Source organism: Moesziomyces antarcticus (assembly GCF_000747765.1).
Source record: "Moesziomyces antarcticus DNA, scaffold: scaffold_v10014, strain JCM 10317, whole genome shotgun sequence".
Classification (NCBI taxonomy): Eukaryota; Fungi; Basidiomycota; class Ustilaginomycetes; order Ustilaginales; family Ustilaginaceae; genus Moesziomyces; species Moesziomyces antarcticus.
Window position 1 is genome coordinate 320,802 of NW_014638996.1, and position 27,054 is coordinate 347,855.

General features: G+C 62.4%; 10 protein-coding genes across 10 annotated transcripts; 4 read left to right on the forward strand and 6 right to left on the reverse strand.

The window, feature by feature from the left end:
- Positions 1–108: 108 nt before the first annotated feature.
- Positions 109–1,866, forward strand: PAN0_014c4949 (phosphatase 2c; the record flags this gene model as incomplete). The annotated part of the gene is made up of 1 exon (XM_014799655.1): positions 109–1,866. The coding sequence occupies one exon, from the start codon at positions 109–111 to the stop codon at positions 1,864–1,866; it is 1,758 nt and encodes a 585-aa protein (XP_014655141.1).
- A 968-nt stretch (positions 1,867–2,834) lies between these two features.
- PAN0_014c4950 (chromatin remodeling complex protein) lies at positions 2,835–5,792 on the forward strand (the record flags this gene model as incomplete). Its single annotated transcript, XM_014799656.1, has 1 exon — positions 2,835–5,792. One exon carries the CDS (start codon positions 2,835–2,837, stop codon positions 5,790–5,792), a length of 2,958 nt encoding a protein of 985 aa, XP_014655142.1.
- Positions 5,793–5,840: 48 nt separating this feature from the next.
- Positions 5,841–8,480, reverse strand: PAN0_014d4951 (uncharacterized protein; the record flags this gene model as incomplete). The annotated part of the gene is made up of 1 exon (XM_014799657.1): positions 5,841–8,480. One exon carries the CDS (start codon positions 8,478–8,480, stop codon positions 5,841–5,843), a length of 2,640 nt encoding a protein of 879 aa, XP_014655143.1.
- Positions 8,481–9,336: 856 nt separating this feature from the next.
- On the reverse strand, positions 9,337–11,595 carry PAN0_014d4952 (NADH-quinone oxidoreductase; the record flags this gene model as incomplete). Its single annotated transcript, XM_014799658.1, has 1 exon — positions 9,337–11,595. The coding sequence occupies one exon, from the start codon at positions 11,593–11,595 to the stop codon at positions 9,337–9,339; it is 2,259 nt and encodes a 752-aa protein (XP_014655144.1).
- Positions 11,596–11,619: 24 nt separating this feature from the next.
- PAN0_014d4953 (chaperone activator) lies at positions 11,620–13,525 on the reverse strand (the record flags this gene model as incomplete). The annotated part of the gene is made up of 2 exons (XM_014799659.1): positions 11,620–12,001; positions 12,552–13,525. 2 exons carry the CDS (start codon positions 13,523–13,525, stop codon positions 11,620–11,622), a joined length of 1,356 nt encoding a protein of 451 aa, XP_014655145.1.
- Positions 13,526–15,677: 2,152 nt separating this feature from the next.
- On the forward strand, positions 15,678–18,435 carry PAN0_014c4954 (uncharacterized protein; the record flags this gene model as incomplete). The annotated part of the gene is made up of 3 exons (XM_014799660.1): positions 15,678–16,457; positions 16,556–17,603; positions 17,672–18,435. The coding sequence occupies 3 exons, from the start codon at positions 15,678–15,680 to the stop codon at positions 18,433–18,435; spliced, it is 2,592 nt and encodes an 863-aa protein (XP_014655146.1).
- Positions 18,436–19,212: 777 nt separating this feature from the next.
- PAN0_014d4955 (uncharacterized protein) lies at positions 19,213–19,713 on the reverse strand (the record flags this gene model as incomplete). Its single annotated transcript, XM_014799661.1, has 1 exon — positions 19,213–19,713. The coding sequence occupies one exon, from the start codon at positions 19,711–19,713 to the stop codon at positions 19,213–19,215; it is 501 nt and encodes a 166-aa protein (XP_014655147.1).
- A 488-nt stretch (positions 19,714–20,201) lies between these two features.
- PAN0_014d4956 (ARM repeat-containing protein) lies at positions 20,202–21,842 on the reverse strand (the record flags this gene model as incomplete). Its single annotated transcript, XM_014799662.1, has 1 exon — positions 20,202–21,842. One exon carries the CDS (start codon positions 21,840–21,842, stop codon positions 20,202–20,204), a length of 1,641 nt encoding a protein of 546 aa, XP_014655148.1.
- Positions 21,843–23,018: 1,176 nt separating this feature from the next.
- On the forward strand, positions 23,019–25,361 carry PAN0_014c4957 (cyclohydrolase; the record flags this gene model as incomplete). The annotated part of the gene is made up of 1 exon (XM_014799663.1): positions 23,019–25,361. One exon carries the CDS (start codon positions 23,019–23,021, stop codon positions 25,359–25,361), a length of 2,343 nt encoding a protein of 780 aa, XP_014655149.1.
- Positions 25,362–25,580: 219 nt separating this feature from the next.
- On the reverse strand, positions 25,581–27,050 carry PAN0_014d4958 (phospho protein phosphatase PPZ; the record flags this gene model as incomplete). The annotated part of the gene is made up of 1 exon (XM_014799664.1): positions 25,581–27,050. One exon carries the CDS (start codon positions 27,048–27,050, stop codon positions 25,581–25,583), a length of 1,470 nt encoding a protein of 489 aa, XP_014655150.1.
- Positions 27,051–27,054: the final 4 nt, after the last annotated feature.

The window sequence follows — 27,054 nt, forward strand, 5'->3', positions numbered from 1 at the left end:
GCTGCACTGCGTCGTGGACCCTAGAGCGCTTCCCCCACGTATGCTGCTGATTGCACACCACCACCAACATCATCGCTGTACGCCTGGCCGTACCTCTGCGAGTAGAAGATGATCAAGGGCGCAGGCGGAGCGGTGGCCGGTCCATCGCGGCTGTGCAGATCCACGTTGCAAGCTGTCACACCGCGGCTGGCGTGCGTGTCGTCGTTCTCGACCTCGTGCGCACCACCCCAGCGCTCAATGCTGTCCTCGCCGAGTGCACGACTATTGGACGCAAAAGGCAAGCAACGATGGATTGAGCCGTCTGTGCACGCTGCAGCGTCGTGTCTGTGCACGCACGGCCAGCGACGCCACCAGCAAACGTTCGTGCGCACCACCTCGCCGGCGGGAGGCCAGGCACGCATCCAGCTCAAGTCGACGCGCAATGGCGTGTTTGGGCTCTCGACATCGCGCGGCACGCGCGCCTACCAAGAAGATACGGCGTCGGTTTCGTGTCTGCACGTGCCCACGGACGAGCTGCGTCGCAATTACCTCAAGCTACACGCGCACTCTGCGTCACGCGCGGGCGTCGCCGCCGCCAATGCTGCGCTCGAGTGGGATCCGGACAAGGCGGGCGGCGACGAGCTCGCAGGACAGGTGGTTTGGTTCGGCTGCTTCGACGGCCACGGCGGCCAGCAGGTGTCGACATTCCTGCGCGACGAACTGCACAATACGTTTGAAAACGTCCAGAGCGATATGGTCACCGACACGGTGCAGTATACGCGTGAGCTCGGCGGATACTTTCGCCGATTCACCGGCGGTCTATTGGAACGCTGGGTGCGAAAGGAGGAGCTCAAGCCCGTGCGTGCCGGACCTGCAGCGGGGCGTCGTGCGCCCGCGGCTGCTGCGGGTGCGGGTGCGGGTGGCGATGGCAAGAGTGGCGATGGCCAGAGCGACGCGCCCAACCAGGTGGAGCATGTGTCGAAGCCCGAGACGCTCAAGAACATGCTGAGCCACGAGCAGCAGCGTAACATCGCGGCCAAGGCGGCGGCGTCGAGCAAGACCATGCTGCAACCCACGCGCAAGTCGGGCGCCATCATGATCGGCGGCAGCATGGGCGGCGTTGCCGACGCGGGCTGGGACGTGCTCACCAAGCGCATCCCGCCTCCCGACGGCATGGAGAAGGAGACGATGACCATGGCCGAACGCCTCACGCTCGCCTGGCTCGTTGCAGACCGCCAGATCCAGTCCAACCCAAACCTCGACGTGGGCGGCAGCACGGCGTCGGTGGCGTTGCTGCATTCGCTCGACATGCCTTCCGCTGCATGGTACTCGTCCGAATTCGTGGGTCTGCACGTGGCGCACGTGGGCGATACACGCATGCTGCTGTGCGCGGCCAAGGACGGCAAAGCCGTGCCTTTGACCACGTACCACCATCCGGACGAGCCGTCCGAGTCGGAGCGTCTGCGCAAGATGGGCGGCGGCATGGTGACCGACTCGTTTGGCGAGGCGCGCTGGATGGGAGCGCTGGCCAACACGCGTGCGTTTGGCGACTCGCGCTTCAAAAAGGTGGGCATCACCGTCGAGCCCGAGATCTTTTCGCAGGTGATCCGGGGCAGCGACTATGCGTTTGTGATCGCGTTCAGCGACGGTGTGGGCGGCGTCATGTCCGACCAGGAGGTGGTGGATCTGTGCCGCGACGCCAAGCATCCGAGCCAGGCGTCCCAGAGCGTGCTCACGTTTGCCGAGGAGCTCGGAGCGCAGGACAACTGCACCGTCATGGTGGTGCCGCTCAAGGCGTGGGGCAAGGTGGGTGGCACCGACGGCACGCGCGAACGCCGCGAGATGCGCCGCTCCAAGATCGACCTGTTTAGAGACAATCGTCGGTAGTAGCAATGCCAGTCATTGCAGTGTGCGGAGGATGGAGAGAGTGAGGATCGGGCACTGCATCGGGTGTGCACCGCGCGTTGAGCAACGAGAGCGAGAAGTGCGGGACGCGTCCAATGATGGAAGCGGCGAGCGGCTCCAAGTGAGAGCCACGGCGCGCGTAAATGGATTGACAGCGCTTTGAGGCTCGCTCCAATCGCCAAAAATTGGGAAAAAGTGGAGCAACAAACCCAAACCGCGCACCTAACAGAGGTGCCAAGGCGCGTCTTTTGGCAGCAGCGTCTTTCTTCGTGAAATGACTGCCGCAACTGCCCTCTTGGCCTCGTCTCTCTGCTTCTTGCCTCGTCGCCACGCTCACGGCTAGTACTGAATGAGGATCACGCTTGAGCATCATGGTCGGCTGTACCGAGCCCAAGTTGAGTCGAAGAAGTGTGTGTGTGTCCGTGTCCACGTCGGCCTGCAAGAAGAGGAGGTGCGGGATGTGCGAAATTTGAATGGTGCCCAAACGGCCCCGATGGCTGCTCCTCGTCCACGCTGCTGCTGCCCAAACGCCAGACGGCCCCCTTTGGCCCCCTCGCCCCCCTCGCCCTGCCTGCCGCTCGCTCATCCTCGTCTCCACTCGGTCCGCTCTTCGTCGTCACGTCCCGCACACACAAAGCTCGTTTCCGCTCCTCATCGTCGGTTCGACATCATCCCCCACTTCCCTTCCACAATCATTCCTCTCCACCCTCATCCCCGACCGCCGCCCTCTCATCAGTCCTCGTGCACCTCAATCTGCGCCCTACGCCCACGCCTCCTACGCGTCGATACTGCGCAACCGCGCCGCCTTGCCCATAGCTCGCGTCGCATAATACAACGAGCGTCCTAGCTTCCACATCAACATCCCCCACCCTCACACGAGCGCCTTCCACACCCTCGCATGAATCTCGCTCCGGCCACAGTCCTGCTCTAACTCGCCCTCGTCGCCCGCTATGCCGCTCGTCAAGCGCAAGGTCGTCGAGCTCGTCCCGCCCCCCATCGCTTCGGGCTCCGACGACCCGGACGTCTTCTACCTCGCACAGACCGGCGAGCTCTTCCCCGATTTCGAGTCGTACTCCAACCGCCTCACCTTCTACAACCAAAAGATCTTCCAATGCGAGCTCACCGGTCGCATCAACCTCACCTACTTCGATGCGCTCAAGAGCGAACGCAAGGAGGCCATCGCACTCCACAAGATCTTCCCCGAACAGCTCAAGGCGCCCGTCCTCCGCGCCGTCCAGTTCCAGATCACGGGTCGCATCGACGAACTCGTCGACCTCGTCTACGACCGCTTCAAGCACCGCTTCTTCCCCGGAGAGACCGTCTACTTTGACCTCGACGGTGACAAGTACTATGCGCTCGTCTCCCACGTCAAGCCACCGCCTACGCCTGCTCCCGCGACAGCCAACGGCCACGATGCCCAAGCGCAGATCAAGCAGGAGCCCAACGGCCACGACACCCACTCGTCGCACTCCAGCCCGCGCTCGTCCCCATCCCCGTCGCCCGCACCCATCCACACCGTCGGCACCGACTTGGCGCTCGAGCTCGACGCCGCCAACCAGGCCGACGACCCGGCCAACTACGTCTACCACGTCGACCTCATCGACGACGAGGACCAGCCCACGGGCGGCACGCACATCACCTCGTCCGAAAAGCTCAGCCGCGACCGCCTCGCCTTCTCCAAGACCATCCTGCGCAAGTACCTGCGCGACTGCATCGTGCGCGCCGCCAACATCGGCGCAGAATGGCGCGTCAAGGACTGGCTCGCGCGCAAGTACGCCATCCCGCTCGAGCCCAGTGACGAGATCACGCAGAAGAACGAGGCGCTCAAGGACGCCAAGCTGTCCAAGCGCAAAAAGTACCTGCTCGTCGACGGCGACGACTCGGGCACCGACTCGAGCAAGAAGCTCAAGAAGCTCAGCGCCGCTGCCCAGCGCAAGGCGGATGCCGCCGAGCAGGCGGCGCTCGAAAAGGCAAAGGAGGACGAGCGGCTGCGCAGGAAGAACCTCAAGTATCCCATCGACGACCTCGAGCTCGACCCCATCACCAAACGCGAGCTCATGGTCAAGGTGCCCGGCGAGCTCGAGCGGCGCAAGCAACGCCCGGTGCCAGGTCGGGGCAGTTTGGCGCTGCCCGTGCCCGGCGAGCTGTTTGAGCTGTTCATCGTGAGCTACTACTTTCTCGTCTCGCACGGCAAGCCGTTATTGCTCTCGACGTTTACGCTCGACGACTACGAGCAGGCGCTGCAGCATCGGCTTTCTGACCCGCCCTGCACGCTGCTCAACGAGATCCACCGCACGCTCATCAACCTCGTCGTGCGCGATGGCGGTAACAGCCTCGTCTCGACCACCTCGGCGCTCGAAGCCACGCTGGACCTTCCCGCCTCGGCCCCCACGAGTGTGGACGGCGACGACGAAGACGATCACGCGCGCAGCGATGCCGCTTCGGACGTGGACGAGCTGGACGCATCGCCGAACGGTGCCGGCACCAACGGCGGGGCGGGCACGAGTGGCGAGGCGGCTGCGATCGCGTCGCTGCTCGAGGCGGCGCGCGAGCTGAGTGCCGGATGGGAGACGCTGGTGGTGCGTGCGGACCACCGGCGCGAGCGCTGGGAGAACTCGCTGGTGGGGCTCATCGCCGCGCGCGCCACGCCCGACACGCTGCCCAACATGATCGGCATCCTCTCGCACCTCACCGCCGTCGAGCATGCCGACGGCTACATCGACGGCGAGTGGGTCGCCGAGCTGTACGACTCGCCCGCACACCGATACCCGCTCCTCAGCCTCAGGGATAAGCTGCACATTCTGGATTTCCTCTGCTCCGAGGCCGTCATGACGCGCGCCGTCAAGACGTTCTACGACGAGTGCGAGGCGCAGGTCACCGAGCTGCGCAAGGACAAGATCGAGCTCAGCCGCGAGCGCAAGCGGCTCGCCGAGGCGCGCGACGAGTTTGAGGGCAAGCACAACAAGGACGATGCGGATGGCGAGGGCGAGGGCGATGCAGAAGCCGGAGAAGGCGAGGAGGCCGAGGAGGAAGAGGACGAGGAAGAGGAGGAGGAGGATGAGCTTGCGTCAGATTCGGAGCGATCCGCGCGCGAAGGCTCATCGCTCTCGGACGGGCGCGGGGGGCGGGGTGGTGGATCGCGGCAAGAGATCCTGCGACAAAAGGCGCTGGAGAAGCGCGCGCACGAGGCGGCACAGCGGGTGGAGCAGGCCAAAGCTCGCGAGCTGCACCGTGCCAAGCTGGCGGAGAACAAGATCCTCACCGCACAGCGACGACGGCTGGAAGAGGATGAGGCGCGGCTCGCGCGGCGCGACGAGCAGCTCGAGCGCGAGTTCCGCCGCTTGCTGCACGTGGCGCGCATGGTGCCGCTCGGCCGCGACCGGTTCGGCGACAAGTACTGGTGGTTCGACGGGCTCGGCTCGTGCTCCCTCGTCACGGCCTCGGACAAACCCACGTACCAAACAGGTCGACTCTTTATCCAAGCCGCCTCTACCGACGAAACAGCCCTTCTGCTTCCCGACACCGAGGTGAAGCGCGATGCATACGCGGAGCTCCTCCACCCCACTCTTACGGCTGAGCGATTGGAGGCGCGCAAAGAGGCAGAGTTGGGAGAAGGCGGAGTGTTGGCCCCGGGGGAATGGGCGGTGTATACCGAGCCCGAGAGGATCCAAGAGTTGCTGGCATGGTTGCGTCCCAAGGGCCACCGTGAACATGCGCTCAAGCAGCATCTGCTCAAGTTCCGAACGCATCTCGAGGGCGGCATGAAGAAACGCAATGCCGATCTGGGCGCGAATCTCAAGGACGCCTTCGATGCCGTGCGTCGCTCGGCGCGTGCGGCCAAGAGCGATACCAACGGGACAAGGCTCGCCTACATGAGCTGGAAAAACACCCTCGACAAGTCAAAGTAGACGTGCAATATTCAACTCCCCCCTTGAAAATGACATTGCGACTGAAGGCTAGTGTTCCTGGATGCATTCGAGTTTAGGCTGCTCGACGAGACTCTCCGCTGCTTGCTGGCGTTCCTCCTGCTGCTGTTGCTGTTGCTGTTGCTGTTGGGCTTCCTGCTCCCTCTTCTGTCTCTTTTTGATCTTGCGAAGTGCCTCCTCTTCAAGGGCGATGGTCAAGAGTCTCTGGACCTCGTCGCTCTTTTTGGTCCTATTCCCTCCCAGCCAGATCAAGAGTCCCGCCACTGCATTGCACGATAGCGAAAACGTGATGATCGTCGCAGTCACGCTGGTGGGCCTATTCTTGTAGTAGATGCCCCACGTCGTTCCGCCCAGCGAGGCCTGCAGGCACGAGTGGCAATCGAGCAGCACCACAATGGCGATCATGAGGTTGAGTTCAAAGGGCCGGTGGGTGACCGTCTCGCGGTAGCGGTAGAAGGTGTGCGACGCATGGAATTTGCGCTGCTGATACTCGAGATTCGCCTGCTGTTTGGGTGTGAGCACCACCACGTCTTCAAAGTCGCGTGGCAGTTCCGAGGCGATCGAGGGGTTGCGTTTGAGTTGGCCCAACGGCAAAATGCCGTCTTTGTTCGCATACCCGCCACCAGACTTGGCTCGCGCGGCTTTGTCGCCAGGATGCGAATCGTCGGCTTGATCATCGGCAGCTTGTGTGGAGTCGGAATCGTGCTGGTGACGGTGCAGGAAGCGGTGCTTGTTGCGACGTTTGGTCTTGAGCTTTTCCACCTCGCCAGCCTCGCTCCGGTGCGAAGGGACATTTTCGAGCCGCTCCCACGACTCGTCGCTCTCGTCGTGTCCACCTCTTGCGCTCCCCCCGCTACTCTCCGCATCTGCTGGCTGCACCTGCTCGGGCTCGGGCTTGCGCAGTCCAGACTTGACCAGCATGGTATTGGTCATCTGTGCCACGCCCAGCCTAGGCGCCGCCCTCGGCAGCTCGTTCTTATCCTTCAGCTTCGGCAGCTGCAACAGTCTCCTCCTCTTCCACGTCAAGTGATGGTAGTGCGCGATCTGCACCATCCTATACGTATCCACCGCCCTGAACGGCGCGAAGCCCAATCCGACCGCCGCGAACAACGCACAGAGGATCTGGTCGCAAATTTCGACCCAGTACCGCTGGCGCGCGGCATTGCCCACGTCGATCCACTTGAGCAGAAAGAGACAGATGGCTATGCCCCAGAACGTGATGCTGAACGCATACACGGTGATGATGAGCCCGTGCGGCGTGCGAACGTACCGCCCAAACCCACGCATGGCGCGCTTGAACCGCGCCTTCTTGGTGAGCAGCAGATGCACATGCTCGTCTAACTCGTTGCGCTCGTCCTCGTCCATCTCGGCCCACTCGCGGATATGCTTTCGTCGCTCCTGCTCCGTGCTGGGCGCGGCGCGCTTCTTGCGCCGCGGCACGAGCGACGCAAACGACGTTACGCGCCGCAAGCCGCTAAACCCACCCTCGTCGCGTGCGCTGCCGGCTACACCCATCTCGATATCCCCCGCCCCGCGAGTGTCCGATTCGGCTTCAGGGGAGGGAGTGGGCGGTGGGGCGCGCGCGGCGGTGGGGAGGCTGATGGTGGGGCGTCGATTGTACAGCTTGGGGATGGGCGGGAAGAAGATCGAGTTGCCCACGTTTTGGAGCGCGGTGACGGTGGCCACTTCGGGATCGACCACGTCGAGGTAGTCGACCACCTCGTCCTCGTGCATGTCGCTGCTGCTGCTGCCGGACGATTCGGGCGGGTAGCGGCTGTACTCGTCGGCACTCGCATGAAGCGCATGCTCCGCCTCGTCGCGTTCGGACCGACGACGGAGCAGCGTATCGTACAGCCGCCGCGAGGTTGCCATGAGTCCGTCGTCGGCAACCGTATTGCGCCGCGCGCGCCCCACGCCGCCCTGTTCTGCCGGTGGTGCTGCAGTGTCGGTGGCAGTGGGTCCCGAGTGCGGGATGTTGAGCTGGCTGCGACTGTGTTCCTCCTGCACGTCCGAGAGGTTTCGATGGTGTGGCGGCTGCTGTGGCTGCTGTGGATCGGAGGCCTCTGGTGCCTCGGGCTCGTCGGAGGCACTGCGACGCGGATCGGACGAGTGCGACGACGTGGTGGACTGCGACGCGACCTGCTCGCGCTTTCTGCGGCGCTCTTCCTTGCGCATCTTGTGGTGGCGCATCGCCAGACCCTCTACCGCGCCTGGTCTGCGGCTTGACGTCCTGGACGGTACGCGCGGCTGTGCGCCCTCGTCGCTCAGTCGGATGGGAGGATAGTCGGACGACGCGGTTAGTCGCGCTGGCGCACCAGAGTGCTCGCGCTCCTGCTCGTCGTGGATCGCGCGTCGAGCCGCACGCATCTCTTCGCGCAGCAGATCGTCGTCGTCTTCTTCCGCCTCGTGACGTCGCTCACTGGCGGGAGTGGTGCGGGTCTTGCGCTCGCCGGCGTCGGCAGCTGCACTCGATGCCGAACCGCGCCGCCAGCTCCGGGAGCCAAAGTAGTCGTCCACAGGTTGTGTTGGCTGCGAGGGTGTGCGCGTGCGTGGACGCTGTACGCCATCGCTGGTCTGAGGCCCCGCATACGCGTCAGCGGACGAGTGGCCTGTGGGTGTCGAGTCGACCTCGCCGCGCCTCACGCGGATCGACGACGGGATACGGTGCATCGGACGCATCGTAGTCGGCCGCAGCAAGCGTCGATCCCCCCCAAGTCAAAAGCAAGCTGAAGAGTAAAGGTGGGTGAGCTGCTACGCGCAAAATGCTGCGCCTCTCGCAGCAAAGATAAGGATGGTGGTTGTCCCGCCACAAAGGCCCAAAGGCTATCAAAGAGCAGGGTTGGCTCCTCGTCCCTGCATTCCCGCGAGCTGTTGGGCTTTGTGCTTGTTCGCCCAAAAAGAACAATTTGGGCTCGGGCGGATGCACCCGAAACGCTGGAACTTGGTTCTGGATTTTCCGCCTTTGAGTTTCGCCATTTCTCCACTCGGCCACGACGTCCGGAATCGGCATCCCGTCTGACCATCGTTCTTGGCGCCGACTAGCCCCCGCCTGACGATGCTCGTCCCCGCATCCCATCCACCCGCCCTGCCAAGTGCAGTAAGCGATGTCCTTGGGTTTGATCCCCTGCTAAGCTCTGAAGCGCAGCTGGACGTCCAAGTGCGCCGAGTAAACAGCGTGTTTCCCGCCAACGCGCCTTGGCTGCACATGCGGTCATCGGGCATATCAGCCCGCAGCCCACCAGCTCCGCGGTCATTCCCCTCCAACCTAACAGTCAGGTCCAAAAAATCCCATCCCCGCTCCCTCAACACAAAGTCACGACCCCAACAGCTCCCACACACACACGTCGCAATGCAGTGCAAAACGGAAGAGTATCATTCAAAGCGCTCGTTCGCTCGACCGTGCTACATGGACATACGACCCGAAGCCACACTGTCGAGCGAGGAGAAGAAGTGAAAAAAGGAGAGAAGCAGACAACAGTTCGAAAGGAGCTACACATCTATCTTTGCCTCGCGACGCCGCTGGTGCTCAGTTGAACGCAGCGAGCGTCGCCTTGCCGTCGACCTTGTCCATGGGCAGGCCCTCGACAAAGGCGGCCGTGCACTTGGCCATGGTCGGTGACGCGCGCGAGATGGGGTCGGTCTGGTAGAAGTTCTGGATGGGTCTCAACAGCGGTGCGCCCGACACCTTGCTCTTGGCCAGCTTGGCCAGCTCCTCCACCGCCAATGGCGCCGATGCCGTCGACGCCTCGGCCACCTCGTAGCGCACCAGCGTAGGCGACACCTCAAACATGCGGTCGCGCACGTCCAGAATGTCGTTGTACGGCAGCGTCGCGCCCACCACCTCGCTCAGCGCACGCACAATCTTCCAGTCCTCGCGCGCCGCGCCCGGTGGCGGCACCGCCGCACGCGTCATCTGCGTGCGGCCCTCGGTGTTGACGTACGTCGTCGCCTTCTCCGTGTACGCCGAACCGGGCAGGCACACGTCGGCAAACTGCGCGCCCACATCGCCGTGGTGGCCCTGGTACACCACAAACGCATCGCGCGGGATGCTCTCCGGCGCAATGTCGTCCGCGTTGAGCAAGTAGATGAACTTGGGCGTCACCTTGGAAGCCGCGGCCGAAGGCGTGAAGCCAATGTCGAGCGCACCCGTGCGCGACGCCTGGCGCTGCAGCACGTTGTAGCCGTTCCACTCGCCGTTGAGCAGCTTGCCCTTGTTCGCCTTGACCAGCTCAGCCAGGTTGCCCAGGATCGCCTTGCCGTCCGGGTGCTCCGCCACAGCGCTGCCCACCACAATCATGGGCTTCTTGGCCTCCTTGAACTTCTTGGCGAACGCGCCCTTGCCAGCCAGCAGGTCCTGCACCGCCTTGGCGTCGGCACCCACGTGGTCGTACTCGTAGGTCAGGTCCACCTTCTCGCCGATGAGGCCGACGTCGAGGCCACTGTGCAGGTACGCCTTGCGGATGCGCGTGTTGACGATGGCGGCCTCGTGGCGCGGGTTGGTGCCCACGAGCAGCAGCACGTCCGCCTCCTCGATGCCGGCGATGGTCGAGTTGAAGGTGTAGTTGGATCGCAGGTCGGCTCCGTGGATGGGAGCCTGGTCGCCGTTGGGCTGGTCCGTGGCGAGGTTGTCCGAGCCCAGCTTGTTGACCAGGTCCTTGAGCAGCACCATCGACTCGGCATCGGCGAGCGCGCCGGCCACCGCCTTGATCTCGTCGCCCTTGGCACCGGACGAGGCGAGGCCCTCGGCAATCGTGGCGAGCGCCTCGGGCCACGACGCCGGCACGAAGCGGTCGCCCTGCTTGATGAGCGGCGTGGTGAGACGCTGGTACTTGAGGCCATCGTTGGCGAAGCGCGTCTTGTCGTTGATCCACTCCTCGTTGACGTCGTCGTTGGTGCGCGGCAGGATGCGCATCACCTGCACGCCGCGCGAGTCGACGCGGATGTTGGATCCAACCGCATCCAGCACATCCACCGACTCGGTCTTCTTGAGCTCCCAGGGGCGCGCGTGGAAGGCGTACGGCTTGGACGTGAGCGCGCCGACGGGGCAGAGGTCGATGATGTTGCCCGACATCTCCGAGTTCATCGTCTTCTCAATGTAGGTGCCGATCTGCAGGTCGTTGCCACGGCCGGTGGTGCCCATGTCTTGGACACCGGCGACGTCGTTGGCGTAGCGGACGCAGCGCGTGCACTGGATGCATCGCGTCATGACCGTCTTGACGAGCGGGCCGAGGTTCTTGTCCTCGACCGCACGCTTGCCCTTGATCTCGTGGAAGCGCGATCGGTCCGAGCCGTAGCGCATCGACTGGTCCTGCAGATCACACTCTCCTCCCCAGTCGCAGATGGGGCAGTCCAGCGGGTGGTTGGCCAGCAGGAACTCCATCACACCCTCGCGCGCCTTGGCGACCAGCGGCGTGTCCGTGAAGATCTGCTGGCCGGGCATGGCGGGGAATGCGCACGATGCGAGCGGCTTCGGTGCTCCCTTCGACTCGACGAGGCACATACGACAGTTTCCGGCCACCATGAGTCGCTCGTGGTAACAAAATCGAGGAATCTGAGCGCCAGCCTTCTCGCAGGCCTGGATGAGGGCGGTGCCCTGCTCGACTTCGACCTCTTTACCGTTGATGGTGAGCTTGACCATCTTGGGAGGGGCGGGGGCGGGGGTGGCCTGAAGTCGCGAGGCGGAGGTGGCGAAGGTGGCGGTGGTGGCGGGGAGGCGAGCGGCGGCGTTGGCACCGCGCTGGGCGACGCGCGCGGCCGAGCTGGAGGCGGCGAGGGAGCGCAGCATGGTGGGCGGATGTCGATGGCGCTGCTACGGTGTGGTAGGCTGAAGCTGTGCGATCAGCGCGCTGATGTGGGCCGACGCAAGAGAATCGACGGCCGAATACGGAGAGGCGATGCGGTGCGGTGCTCGGGTGGAGAGTGGTGAGCGTCGCAGAGGATCCCAGAGTGCGCAAAAGAGGGGATGTCGGTGGCGAGCGCCGATGATGGATGGTGATGGGAAGGTCGGATTTGAGAAGGCGAGAGAGTTGGAAGCGCGCCAAACGAGACTGGCGATGGCCCGCGAGCGAGAGAGCCTTCTGCGGGCTGGCAGGCTGGCTGGCGGGCTGGCTGGCTGGGCCTGACTAAGTGAACCGAAAGGTGATCCGCGCCCAAGCCTGGCGCTTCGTTGCGCTGTCTCGCGCTGCGCTGCGCTGACTGGAGAGCCGGTTTGGAATTCCAGAGCGTGCGGGCAGCGGCGGCTGCCAAGTATTTTTCGCACCCGTCGCACACTGGCGCCCAGCCATCGCAACAGCGCGCCAGCGCCCAATCAGAAGCCCGACGTTTGGTGCGGCCTTTTCGGGTCCGGCGCGCTTTTTAATGGGTGAGACGCAACTTTCAGAAAACGTAACATTCTAATCATTCGAGCACATCCACCAAGCCCACCTGCTCCCAACGAAGCTTGCCTCAAGGCGTCACAGTCAATGGTCGTCAGCAGCGACAGCCACGCAGGCAACAGGACGAATCAGCCGACCAGCCGGCGGAACAAAGCCGCTGCCACCTCGATCAAGTATTGTGAAACGCAATGGTTTGCTTGTCTTGCGCAGGTTATACACGAGACTGTAGAACGACGCTGGCTGCTCTACAAGATGGTTCCGAGGCTGTGCGGACGTAGGAAGCGTCAAATAGAAAGAAAAGAAGGAGAGGTTTGGACGCGTCAGTGATGATGAGCACAGGAAAAGTGCCGAGACGCACAGTACTCACCCCATCGACTTGAGACCGCGGATGTAGTAGGTCTCGAGGTTCTTCTCGACGCTCTCCTCTTCGCCCGAGGGAGCTCCGCTGAGCACGAGCTCGAGCTTGGTCGAGTCACCGCCCTCGGTAAGGTTGAGCGCAAGCGTGCCGTAGTGGCCCTGCGGGAACTGGGGCGTGCGCCACTTCTGGATGAGCTGCTTGGGCGCATCCGCGCTGATCACCTTGCCCGTGATGTTGCCACCGAACAGCGCGAACTCGGTGTCCGCCTTGGCCTCGAACTGTGCGGGTGCGCGCGTCCACATGGGGATGCGTGAGGCGTTGGTGAGCAGGTCCCACAGATCCGAGATGCTCACTGCCAGCTCGCTCGACACGCGCACGTCGCTCGAGCTTGTTGACACGCTCGACTTGGCGGCGGCTGCGGGCGCAGCGGCAGGCGTGGCCGCGGATGTGGTGGAAGTGGCGGCAGGAGCAGCAGTGGTCGTGGTKGTGGTGGGAGTGGCAGCGCCCGAGGCCGATGGGCTGTCGTGGCCGAGGTCCTTGGCGTGTGCATCGATGAGGCTCTGGCGGAAAGCGTGGAAAGTGGGACGCAGCGAAGGAGCAAGCTGATTGCGCACGGCATCGTACAGCTCGTTGGCCGCCGCCGACGACTTGGTCGACATCTCGGTCTCGAAGCGGTACTCGTCGCCCTCGTCCTCCACCTCGTGGCTCATCTCGGGGAACGTGATGGTGCCGCTCGCCTCGGTGCCGTCGTCCGAAGAGCCCGACCAGGCGTACGTGATCGAGCAGTCGTAGATGGTGATGAGCTTGCCCTTGCGGTTGCCCAGCTCCACATCGCCCTCGAACGAAGAAAGTCGGTCCACCTTGACATGGCCGCTCTTGCCCACCGTCACCGTCTTGCCCACCGTCGCCTCGGTGATGTGGTTCTTGGCCCAAGGCGTGCAGCCCTTGGTCTTCCAGTGGTAGTGCTTGTTCCAAGTCGACATCGTTGCGCAGTCAAGCAGCCAGAGTGTGTGCGGGACCGAAGAGGGAGGCGATATGAATGGCAGATGGTGTTGCAAGAACGTGAAGCTGCACAGATCAGCCTTTTCGAGCGAGCTTTCATTCTCCAACCGCCGCCATGCATCAAAGCCCAAAGTGGAGTCGAACAAGGCTCACAGAGGCGCATCTCGACGTGCCTCTCAGAAATTGCCAGAAAGAAGCGCCCCGCCGTGATTTCTTCCAGCACATCGGGCCCGATCTACTCAGCACAGATGTGAACTCGGTCTAACAGCATTTTCGAATGGCCACCCTGGCATGGACCAGCAAGTCTCCCATCGGCTAGCCTTGGGGCAAACATCCAGCTGTCAAATTGATCCGGGGCGGGAGTGGAGAGGATGCGAAGAGGGCTCAGGGAGGGCGTGGAGCGGGTGCGGATCGGCTTCAGCCAGCCACGATGAATCATCGTCGCACCGCCATTGCGGAGTCACCGAGCTGACTAGTGGCGAGGCAGACACTCGAATCGGTTGCCGTGTCCGCTTTAGGATCTTGACCGCCTACGTCCGAATGGACGCGAAGCTGATGGTCGTAGCCAATCGAAGTGGCCGGCTTCGAAAGGGCAAGGAGAGCCAAGTCACCGAGATGTTGAAGGCCGCGCGAGGCTCAATTTCGGACCCACAGCGTGGCTGCAGAGTGACCCTCCCTCGGTCGAGAACGGTGTCCGATTGGTTGCCATAGGGAAGGGCTCTCGAGGGAAGGGCTCGAGGAAGCGCATCCAGACGTTAAAGTGCGACGGTCTCTTTGCCAGGCTGTGACTCCGAGTTGCTGGTCGAGGAGTGCGCTATGCGGGGCGCGCCCAACGGAGCTGGTCGGCGACGCGTGCTGACTATCGCATTCACACGGCCGTCGTCGCGCAGCCAAACTCGCACAACAGGAAGGTCTTTTCCGTGGCATCACGAACCTTCACTGCGATGACTTGGCCACGCCGACTCTGAGCGGCTCGCTTTGTTGTAAGCGAAGTCCCGGCTTCGATCCACGATGCGCGCGGGCTAAACCTTAAAGAGACTCCTCCTCGAGCTCTCTTCCTTCCGCACGCGCAAGATCGACCCTGGACCCTTGCCCTCCCCACAGCAACTGTAGGTGGCTTTCTTTGGCTTCGATCCCAAGATGCTTTCCATCGATTGGAGGGCTTGGCGGCTTCGACTGAGGTGCCTCACGAATTCAATCAAGTACGCACTCAAACTGCTGGGATTTCGGCATCGCCGCAGAAGGACCCACTCGACTGGCGTCGCCTAACATCGCTGCTAGGAAGAAGACGAGTCAAGGTCGGGACCTCACACGCCTCGCCACGGTGTAACGGGAGCCATAGACTTCCACTTCCACGTCTCGGACTTGAGCTTTAAAGCAAAGGGCCGTGCGCCACTCGTGACGCTTCCTTCCAGCCGGATCGAGCAACCGAGGTCCCGTTTGAGATGCGCTCTTCTTCCGACCGTCGGGGACGACCTGCCTCTGCTACCTCGCAGCCGGGTCCTTCTGTCTCACCTCGCGCTGTCAACAACGACATGCGCGCACGTGGGCAGCCCGCGTGACCGGGCCGACACGCCGCCAGCTGCGTTGGCCCCCGCTTCCGGTTACTCAACTTCCTCGCACTCAGCCGCAACACCACTGTGCGAAAAGGGAGCAAGACCGCAGTCTCTCCGCTCATATGCCTCGTCGCAACAGACGGTGCCTCTGCGATCGAGTCCGTGTCTGTCTAAGTGCGAGGGCGTCTTCTACCGAGTCAGCACTCCGCTCCCACTGTCGTCGAATCGTCGAGAGCGTTCTAGCACAGCGGCATCACACGAGACGCGGCAGACAGGCTCTCATTCGGGCTGAGCAAACCTTGATAGCTCGACCCGCTGACTGCCGAAGAAGTTGTGCACTCGTCTCTGCTACGATGCGTGCCGCCAGCTCGTTTGCCACTCATGCTGGGCTGGGCGTCTACAGTATATCGGGGGGGGGGGGGGGGGGGGGACCAGGCAAGGTCGGCGTTCCTCACGACCTGATTCAAGCTCTGCGAAGAGAATTCCCAGCCCCCGAGGTAGGGCCAACGGAGATTTTGGATCGCGCACGCACACACCTTCAGAGAAGCACCAGAGGCATTCTTCGTCTGCACTCAAGATGGACGAGAACAATCCGAGCGCTCCTGCACGCTACGTGGCACAACCTCCCGCCATGCAGACCCAAGGCAGAGGACGTGAGGACCCCACCGTCATTCAAGCGAACGACGTCCCATCCTTCAACGTTTCAGCAACATTACCGCCTCAACACTCGCAGACATCAGGTCTTGTCGGAGTAGGCCTGCAGCAAGCACCCAGCCCTAGCGTCGATACTCATCAACAGAATGACAGCGCAGCTGAGCCCGTCTCGTGGGAGCAACGACCGCTGATCGGAGTACTGCCGGCCTCGGAGCCATGGGAGCAGCCTTCGACCAACAACCTTCCATCGCCCACGGCCAACGCCCGGGCCAGTCGTCTATTTCGAGAGAGGCGAAAGGAGAGGGAGAGGGTGTTGCGAGAGACAGTGGCAGAGCTCGCCGACCGCAATGCAGCTCTGGAAGCTTTGCTCCTCTATCACGGTATCGTTCCGCCGGGCCATGCAACTTTGCGACACGATCTCAGTATTCATAGGTCGCAGAGAAGGGGTGGTCCACCCATTCATATTCCAGGCGTGACGACAAGCTTTCCGACAGGACGGCAGAGCTCGCCCGCAACGCAGCAGACTGGAAGAGCCGACTCAGCTTCTGGCTCGGGATCCAGAGATCACGATTCCTCCTCGGTCTGCTCCACAGACTCCAGCGCATGCTTCCGCAGGATAGCGCCGGATCTGCGCACCGCTCAACAGACGCCCTGCGAGCCGATGCTGCAGGCGTCCGGGATGGTGGTGCCCGATCCCACTGCAGTAAGTACTTCTGGCATCCTCGACTTGAATCATTTGCAGTTTAGCTTTGATGGTGGAAAGCTGACGCATCGCCTTGATCAAAGACTGTCGGCATACAGCAGATGTTGCCGGGCGGACACAGCCATTCGCACGGAATGCAGTACCCAAACACAGGCATCGGACAGCACCAGCAGCGAGCTAATGATCTCGCGACCCGCGACTCGAGTGATCTCGCCAATCTCGCGGCTTTAAATCGCCTGTCAGCACCTGGCACGATTGCCACTACCTCGGATGCTAATGCTGCTGGTGGTGCATCGACAGCAGCAGTCGAAGCAGCATCGGCGGCTGCACTGGTTACCCAACGGCAGCGCAGACAGGCTGCTGCGGATGCCTTCGACGCGCCGACACGGCGACCTATGGGCAGGGCCCACCTGCGGGCTCGATCTCCCTCTGAATCGATCCTATCAGATCGGCGCGTACCCTCGGCGTTACCGGAGCCAATGCCGACAGGGACCGCCGGGCTCTTTCCATATCAGTTGCCATTTGGATTCGGACGGCAGGGTATGGGGGTTTCAGCCCCCGGTGCCGGTGTCGCGGTTCCGTCTGCCGGCTCGAACCAGTTGTCGGTGCTAGGGACATGGCTGCCACACTCCAACGAGGAGGTGGCGGGTCACAGCAACCGGCTTCTGCCTTTGGAAACAGCGAGAGCCATCACACAGTCGCCAACGCCGCTGGCTGTGCCGATCGCGGTGCAAACCGGACTAGGCTCGCCGACAGCTCCCTCCACTGCGCGGCAGTCTATGTCGCTGCCTAGTCGACTACCCGTATCGACGGTTGGAGGTTCGAATTGGCCGTCTGCTTCGACAGTGCATGGCTTTGGAGGTGCATTCCCGTCCGCCAGTTGGACACCTGGATCTGCGCAGTATCCTTGGCTTGGGCAGCAGGGTTCGTTCGCGCAGGCACTCGCTCTTATGCCAATGTCGGATTCTAGTCAAGGCAGCGGAAGCTCAGCGAGTCAATCCAGCACACGCGAGTCGCGCATGTCGGCAGGTGAAAGCATCCCAGAAGAGGCAGGAGCCGATCGCAGGTGGACTTCGGTCCCCATGATCTCGGACGATGCTTCGATGCCTCCCGCTCGACAAGGACAGCCGCGGTCGACGCTGTCCAGTCCGTCACGGTAGGCAGACTTGGCGGAGACGAGCGGTGACTCACCTTGTCTGCAGCGTAGCCCGCAGGAGCCCCGATCGTCTCCATCCACAACATCGAAAGGCGGACTGCCTTAGCTCAGGATCGAACGTCCGTCGAGCTTGTTTCCACTCTTGGCCTGTCCACGCACACCCACTTCAAACCTACTTCTGCGGGTCCCAGCCGAGTGAAGATGGCCAAAGTCTCGCAACCGGAAATCAAGCGCTTCCTAGACGAGCGCATCGCCGTCAAGATCCAGGGCGGCCGCAAGGTGCCGGAGCTCAAGTGTCCGGTTCCCGGCGCGCAAGTCGTCGGACTTGCTGAGGATCTTTGGTCTAAGTCGCAGATCCACATCGCGGCGCAGATGCTGCTCGACCACGATCCCTTCGAGGCCAGATTGGGTGTGCACGAGTCGAGCAAGCCTCCTAGCCAGCAGTGTCGAGCATCGAACAGGTGCCGCGCTGTGGCCGTGAGCGGATTTAGCGGACACGATCAGTGGCTCAACTTTCCTGCCTCGTGGTCAGCAGACGCGCGGATGAAACTTCCAGCTAACAGCGTCCGTCGGCATCGGACTGATGCAGCCCAGCAACCTTTGCGGTCCATCCCAGCGGTCAGGCTCGGCGGAGACAAGCAGTGGCTCAGCTTTCGTGCAGCGTGGTCAGAAGTAGCACAGATGAAGCTCTTAGCAATCAGTGTCGGGCATCACATTTGTGCCGCGCTGCGACCTTCTCAGCCCATCCCAGCAGGCAGACCTGGCGGAGACAAGCAGTGTATGTGCTTTTCGGCAGCGTGGTCAGCAGAAGCACGGACTTAACTCCGTGCCAGCCATAAGGGTCACCGCCAGATTCATGCCGCATCGCAACGTGCCCTTGTCGCTGCGCTCGGTTTCCTCACTTGCGTTTGAATGCGCGATGTTCTCACTCCGTTGGTGGTTTGAGCAACTGCATTGCTTGGGCGAGGTGCTGTGTGGTGCTGCACTCGGCCAGGGCTTTCCGGTGAGCAGCAGTGAGCTCGTCCACAGCCTTGTCGTGTGGGTCTGCTTGCGCTGGTCATTCGCTTGCGTGTGCTTGTCCTTGATCCAAGACAGCTTGCCGGCTCGTTGCAGAGTAGCTCGAGCACGGTGCGGTGCTCTTCGCAGCGCTGGGGTGAAGGAGAGAGCCACGTGATCGCCCAAGTCTGGGGGGGTCTCGTTTTGAGTGAATGGAAGCCTTGAGATCCCTTCTCCATCGCATCACTGGCGTTGTTCGGTTGAGCGTGTTCCCGCAGACTGGGTGGTGGAGCACTTCCTTTCGATGCACCCATGGCCTCCAGGCTTACCCGCTGTCGCTTGCAACAAAGGACCCAGCTGTTGGCGCCGCGACTTGGCTCGATGGAACAAGACAGACAAGCCTTTGCCTCTCCGCTTCCTGGTGACTTGACTTGACTTGAAGAGCAGCTTAGTCTTCAATCCCTTTCTTCTTGATGGCGACTTTTTCGCCCCTTGTCGCTGCGCTCCGAGTACTGACCTGCGATTCTTTCAGTCCGTTGCTGGTTGAAAGAATGCATTGCTTGAATTGGGCGGGTATCGTTTGAGCGAGTGGGTGGCTTGGGATCACGTCTTCTTGGCATCACCATCAGCTTTGTCTGCCTTACCCGAGCCTGTCCCCGCTACCTGGGTGGATTTCTTCCTCTTGATACCCAACATCGCGGCCGAGTCGTTTTTGCGCTTCTTCTTGACCGGCGCTCTATCGCTCTTTGCCGCCGCTTCTGGACTTTTCTTCTCCTTATCGTCTGCGTTGCCTACGGGTGGTGGAAGAGGAGTTTTCGCCTGCGCGTTCCTAAACGCTTCAAGCTCCTGCGTCTCTCTCTGTCGCTTCTCCCTCTCCTCCTGCGCCTTTTCGTGCTTGATGTGCGCTAGAAAGTCGGATTCGCCCTCGTCAATGCCGCGAAACTGGTTGGAGAGCTTGTACATCTCGTCGTACTTGGCATCTTTGGCCTCCTTCTGCGATTGAAGCTTCTCGAACAGGCTCCGTGGATCGTACTCCGAATCAGCACCAGCGGCGGATGAAGAGCTGGAACTCTCCGATACAAACCGCGACCCAACACCAACCATCTTGCGCGGTAAAAGTAAAGTTATGCTGGTGGTTGAAAGCAACACTTCTTTCCCTCCACAAGCTTCGCATTTTTTGTGGAGGTTTTCAGATTCCGATTCCCGATCCACAACCTCCCTCGACATCTCTCTCGCAGAACAGACAGACAAGGCGTTCAGAAAACTTGGGACTTTGCAGGGATGTGTGGGGGGAAGGGGGAGGATGAAGCGTTACAAAACACAATGACATGCATGGATTGAGGGGGAAAGGGGGGGGAGAGACACAAAGCCGTGGGGTACCACCACGCACGACTTTGGTCCGGTTACAGGGTGTATAAAACGCAAGGTCGAAACCTTAGACATTACAAGACATCGGCGGCACACACGCACACTGCGGGGCGGGGCGAGCATCTCTCTACCCTACCTGTGCGACCAAAACTTACCGTTTAAAGATGTGATGAGCCTCAAGGACGGCCCATCAGGTATCAAGACACAAACGCCGCACGAGGCGCCTACTGCTGCATGCCGTTCTGTGCCGGCGCAAAGTTGAATCCGCCCTGCGGGGCGTTGAGGTCGGACTGGAAGGCAAATGCACCGGACTCGTCGACCTGCGGAGCGCCCAGACCGGTGTCGGCCGCCTCGTCGTCGGGGAAGTACTTGTCCATAATGTAGAAGCACTTTTTGTAGATGTCGAGGTTCTCGTGGTGCTGGAGGTTGTGGATGGACACCATGCCGCCGCACTCCTCGATGTGGAGCGCGTAGGCGTTGGGACCATCGCCACCGGCCGCCTCGCGGTCCATCTCGCCCACCTTGAGGATGTTCTCGAGGCCGTCGAGCGCGACCTGGATGATCTTGTTGTCCATGCTGGTGAGGAGGTCGCAGAGCGGCTTGATGCATCCCTGGGAGACGAGGTAGCGGATCTGCTGGGGCTCCGAGAGGCCGCCGCTGGTGGCGTTGCTGATGGCCCAGCACGCCTCCTTCTTGGTCTTGAAGTCGGCGTGCTGGAGGATGTCGATGAGGGGCGGGATGATGTTGGCGTCGATGACGGCCTGGATCTGCTGGGAGGAGCCGGCGGTGACGTTGGAGATGGTCCAGCAGGCCTCCTTGCGGATGCCCTCCTTGGGCGACGAGAGGAGCGAGAGCAAGGGGGGCAGCGCGCCGGACGAGATGACCACCTGGGTCTGGTAGTCGTCGCCGGTGACGATGTTGCCGACGGAGCGGAGGGCGGGGGTCTGTACGGCGGTGGAGGGGTGGGTGAGGAGGTCTACGAGGCGACGGCAGACGCCCGACTCGATGACGCCCTGGATCTTTTCGTTGGCGCCGTCGGAGAGGTAGGAGATGGCCCAGCAGGCGTCGATGAGCACCTCGTCGTCCATCGAGTAGATGAGCTTGGTGAGCACGCTGAGCGCGGGCGAGACCATGGCCCAGTCGGGCTGCGGGTTCTTGCCGCGGCAAAAGTTGCTGAGCGTCCAGGTGGCGTTGCGGAGCATGCTCTGCTTGTGGTTTTCGGAGAGAAGGGCGATGAGGGGACGCATGGCGCCTGCCTGGAGGACATAGTCGCGGCACTTGGGGCTGTCGCCTGCGATGTTGCCGAGCGCCCAGACGGCCTGCTCGCGGACGTCGAGCACGGGGGAGGAGAGGAGCTCGATGAAGACGGGGACGGCGCCCTCGGTGATGACGACCTGGGTGTGGTCGGAGGTGCCGGAGGCGATGTTGGTGAGCGCCCAAGCGGCCTCGAACTGGATCATGGAGTGCGGGCTGCGGAGGAACTCGACGAAGCGGGGGACGACGCCGGCGGCGATGACGCGCTCGATGGGCGGGTTCTTCTCCTTGGAGAGGAGCTTGCGGAACTTGGTGGTTGCGTCGAGCTGACGGTCGAGGTTGTCGCTCATGGCGTCGTCGATCATCCTGGGAAGCTCGTCGGCGAGCTGTGCGTCGATGGCGGCGGACTGGGCGTCGTCGTCGTCCGAGTCGGCGCCGTCGGTGTCGTCGCCGATGTTGAGGTTCCTGCGCTTCGCCATGGACTCTTCGCGCTTCTGGCGACGGATCTCGACCTGCGCCTCTTCACGCCTGCGACGCAGCTCATCCTGCTTGAAGACGCCCTTTGCCTTGTAGTTGTCTTGTCGACGCGACATATCGCGAAGGCCGGACATTGTGAGAGATGGTAGCGGATCGAGGCGGTGTTGGAGGTGTTGCGGTGTGAGTTGCGTATGTTTCCGAGCCGGAGAGAAGGAGGAGATGGCGATGAGGGTGGGATGGAGGGGAAGTGGTGATGAAAAGGAGAGATAGGATGTGGAGCGTGTGCGAGAGGAAAGCGGCGGACGAGAAGAGCAGCACAGCATGGCACAGCACACTGCGGAGAGGCGACTGAGTGAGTGGCTCTGTCTGGTCTTCCGCGCGCGCGCTTTTGCTCTGCTTTGGCTGGGCGGCTCTGGGTGTCAATCTGGAGGAAATTGCGAAAAAAACCTCGAGACCAACACCTACCAAAAGCTGAGCAGCAGCACACGGCGGTGGTGCGTGCAACACCCGCACTGCACTCACGCACGCCCATCCGCCAGGTCCAGCCCAGCCCAGCGCAGTGCACTGCAGATGCCGCTCTGACATTTTCTTTTTAATTTCTTTTTGCGGACAAAGCGCTTGGCTGCCGCCTGCTGATCGGACGATCGAACCTGGAGCACGAAAAGCGTGCCGTCATTTTGTGAGACCTGCATCGTCACTGCTGAGCCATCTCGCGCGGAAAAGAGCTGTCAAGGCCACGGCCGAATTTCAGAATGTGTTGTACCTCGGTCTGACATTGCTTGCGTCTCGCGGCACCTCGCGGGCGCTGTCCGGAGCAGCAGCGAAGGGCGCACAACGGAGCATGACCGCGGCCGCTGTACTCGCACTCCTCGTATGATGGTCACGTAAGGCTGCAGACGCGCCATCATGGCGGCGTGGATTGCGATGTGCTCTTGCCATCGTCGTCGTTCGCCGTGGCATCCGTGACCACATTGGGAGCAAAGCGCACACAAGTGTTGTATGCTGCATTGCAAAGAAAGCTCCGCGGGCCACGCGCCCAAAATCCGATCCGAGGCGCGAGTTGAGGTGAGTCAAAAAGGCCGGCCTGGCGAATCACATTTGAGAGAGGATCGTGTGAGAGCGGCGGTGAGTGTGAGTGAGACCGGCTCGGTGCACCGCTGTGGAGAAGTTCGGCTTGCTTCCACTCCGGTACTTAGCCCCGCCCAATATCCGACCTGCCAATCCCAACCCTCACCCCCATCAATCCTCCTTCGTACGCGAATAACCACCACCTTGGCTGCGTCTCGCACCATCCCCAGCTTGGCATCGGAATGCACGCAGTGGCCACTGCATCACGCCCGGATATCATGTCGGCCGCAAACGCTCACTCCTCCGTCACCCAGGGCGATCTCGAGCTGCTGGACGCCCTCACCGCCATGCCCTCGTCCTTCCCGCACCACGCACAATTCGCTCCCTCCGCCTCGGCGTCCAGGCCGCTCTCGACACTCAACGCTCTTCGACGGCCTCCCATCGACCCCATGGTCCTCGCTGCCAGTCTGAGCTCCGGCCCCCACGTCACGCGCCACCACTTCCACCACTCGTTTGGCAATCATGACCCCGCTACTAAAAGCCAGCAGATGCCTGCCAGCCAGCGCAAGGCCGCCGCCGCCGCTGCCGCTGCTGCTGCTGCTGCTGCTTCTCAGCAGTCTGCATCGCCCCGCCCCTCCAAGCCTCGCTCAAGGAGACCGTCTGCCGCCGGCGGCTCGTACGCCAACTGCGACTTTGACGACTTTGAAGACGCCACTCCCAGCACCAGCAAGGCTTCCTCATCCGCCGTCAAGATCGACCCGGTCCCAGAAGTGACCGACGAGGAGCGCGCCTTCTACGCCAGCAGACAGGCGCCTCGCAGCGTACGCCTGCAAAAGCAGAAGGAGATCGAGCAGCAGCGCGCCGCTGCTGCCAAGGATCAGGCTGTGGCCAACGCCGTCGGCATCCGAGCCAGCGAAGAGCCGGCGCGCCCCGACCTGCTCGCACAGCCAGGCAATCAGGCAGCCCAGTCGCACCTGGTCGCGCCTCCGGCGGCCGCTGCCAACATTGCGCAGGCGCTCGACGAGCGTAAAGCTGCTGTGGCCGCGGCTGCGCCGCAGACCATGCCACTCACACCGTCCATCGAGGGCATGCCCGGTACGCCTGCGCAGGTGAGCATGCCCGTTGCCAAGGCGGGCATCTCGTCGATCGTGCGCCCGCCGCCCGTGCGCGTGCGCTGCTACGCGCGCACGCGCATCCCCACGCCGCACGGCGAGATCTTCTGCCACCTGTACAAGAACACGCACGACACCAAGGAGCATCTGGCGCTCGTCATCGACCCGTACCAGAACGACGAGGCCAGCACGCAGATGGGCGCCGACGGTCGGCCCGTCAAGGAGTCCGATCCGGTGTACCAGCAGCATGCGCTGCGCAGCAGGTCGCTCGACGAGGTGTGGGGCTCGGCAGAGACGGACATGGAACGCATCGTTCGCGGCGCCTACGTTGGGCGACTTGGACCGAGCTTTCAGGTAGCTTCGCGACCGTTGGATCGCCATGCGCAGGCTGGGCATTCGCACGCGCACTCGCATTCGGGGCACGACGATGCGTTGTCCCCGCTGGTGCGCATTCACTCCGAGTGCTTCACCGGCGAGACGATCGGCAGTCAGCGATGCGACTGTGGCGAGCAGCTCGACGAAGCCATCCGCCTCATCTCCGAGGCGTACGATACGTCCAAGACCACAGCGCAGCGGGCGGATCAGCCACCACGAAAGCTCGGTCGCGGCGTCATTGTCTACCTCCGCCAAGAGGGACGTGGGATCGGGCTCTTAGATAAGCTCATGGCGTATAACCTGCAGGACATGGGTCACGACACGGTCTCGGCCAACATCTTGTTGGGACATTTGCCGGATGCACGCAAGTACGATATTGCCTCGGCGATCCTGCGCGACTTGGGGGTGGACGAGTGTCGACTGCTCACCAACAACCCCGAGAAGATGGAGGCTCTCGAGGCCGAGGGGGTGCGGGTGACGGAGAGGGTGGGGATGGTACCGCGCGTGTGGAAGTTTGGAAAGTCGCTGCGTAGGCGTAAGCATAAGCGCAGTGGACGTAAGCCGCACGAGCGCGTGGCTAGCGGTACCAGCTCGCGTGGATCTCCCCTTCGAAGTGGATCGGCGGTCAACGTCAAGAAGGCCTCGTCGTTGTTGCGACAGATGAGCCTTTCTGGAATGGAGGGTAGCGTGATCTCGCAGGCGGGTACGGGCACCGAATCGGATTCCGAACTCGACATCGTCACCGCTGGATTGCGCCATCAGGGAGAAGACATGCTCAACGAGGAGGATCGCTTCGACACCGATGACGATGATAGCGGTAGCGATTCGGGCGATTCGTACATCGACCATGTCCTGCGCCGATCAGGAACAACAATGGTCGGCGCTTCCATCACCAAGGGCCCCGAACTCGAAAAGTACCTCCGCACAAAGGTCGAGAGAATGGGCCATCTCCTCACCCTCCCCCCCGACCAACCCAAACCAACCCCAGACGCTGATGCAGAGGCAGAGGCMGATGCAGATGCAGATGCCGGTGCAGACGACCACCCCGTCTCCCAACCAAATTCCGAAGACGAAGCCGATCACCTCATCCCAGCCTAGAAAGAACCCCTCATCCTCCTAACTCTGTCTCTTCGGAATTCCACACCTCCCCCTTCCTCTACAACCACAGCCGCCCCCAAGTCAAGACTTGACGATTGCAACTGCCCCCGCCACCATTGGCTGTGTGTGGAGTACGACACTTGCCATTTCGACGAGTGTGTGTGTGTGAAGAGCATAAAAAACCTGGAAAGGGGACCGGTGACATCTGATGTGTTGATTTTAGAACGACTGCTGCGTGACTCTGGCGGGCGGACTCTGATGCTGAAGCAGCGATCTGCGCTTATTCTTGGCCATCTCCTTTTTGAGCGCCGCGCCATCGAGCGGCTTGAGCAGCTCAAACGCACACAGCAGATCCTCGCTCACCGACATGACCGCGCCAAAGTTGTCAAACTCGCCGCAGTAGTTGGGCGCGCTGAAAATGGTGACGAGCGTGCGCTCGTTCCAGAACTCGTAGCCGTCCTCGACCACCATGTGCGCACGGCAGATGAGGTCGAAGTCGTACTGCGCCAGGAACTGCTGGATCACCGCCTTGCCAAAGCAGTACGACACTCCGCGCTCGTTGTCCTCCCAATCCAACGCCGTGTCCGACGGATCCGACCACAGCAAATCGTTGAGCAAACCGTAGTCCGGCACATCCGTAGGCCGCTCGATGCGTCGAATGTCGTCCATGTTGGACAGCGACGGCGACAGCCCACCGTGCACACAGAAGATCTTGGACGCCACCACCGCCGCAATGGGCAGCGTGTTGAACACGTCGATAAACGTCTTCCAGATCTTGATGTTGACGCGGCGCTTGCACTCGTCGTAGAAGCCGTAGACGCGCGTCACGTTCGCACACTCGTGGTTGCCGCGCAGCAGGAAAAAGTTCTCGGGATACTTGATCTTGTAGCACAGCAGCAGCAGGATCGTCTCAAGCGACTGCTTGCCGCGGTCCACGTAGTCGCCCAGGAAGAGGTAATTGGCCGATGGCGGGAACCCGCACATCTCAAACAGACGCAGCAGGTCGTGGTACTGGCCGTGCGTGTCGCCCACAATCTTGACGGGCGGGCTGAGCTCGATCAGCGTGGGTTGCGACAGGAAGATCTCGCGCGCCGCCTGGCACACGGCGGTGATCTCGGCGTTCTTGAGCGCCGGCTTGGGGATCTTGCCCGAGTAGCCCGCCTCGAGCAGACGCGAGATCATGTCGTCAATGTCGAAAGTGCGCACCTGGTCGCCGGCGCCTGCGGATTGCGAGCCTTTGCCGACGGAGCCGGGGAAGCCGCCGGCGGCGAGTGGATTGGAGAGGATGGTGGCCGAGGTGGCCGAGGCGGGCGCCGCGCCGTCGATGCCGGCAGCCGAGCTGGCGTCGGCGTCGCTGCGACCTGCGGCTGATCTGGACACGGCGGGGCTGCCGACCTCGCTGGCTTCTTCGGTACCGTCGAGCACGTTGCGCGCCGAGGGCGAGGGCGAGGGCAATGGCGACTCGTGCCGGCTCACGCCGCCGCGCTTTTCGATCTTGGCGGGCGCCGAAGGGCCGTTACCCGCGCCGTTTTCGGGCGCGAGCGAGTCCTTACTCTTGGCGCGTAGGAGGTTAGACGAGTCGGAGCCGGAAAGACCGTTGGAGCCTTCGGCGGCGTCGTCGCCCTCTTGAAGTTTGGACTTGCCCTTGCGGGACGAGCCGCCCATGATCTTGCCGAAGGACTTGAACATGGTG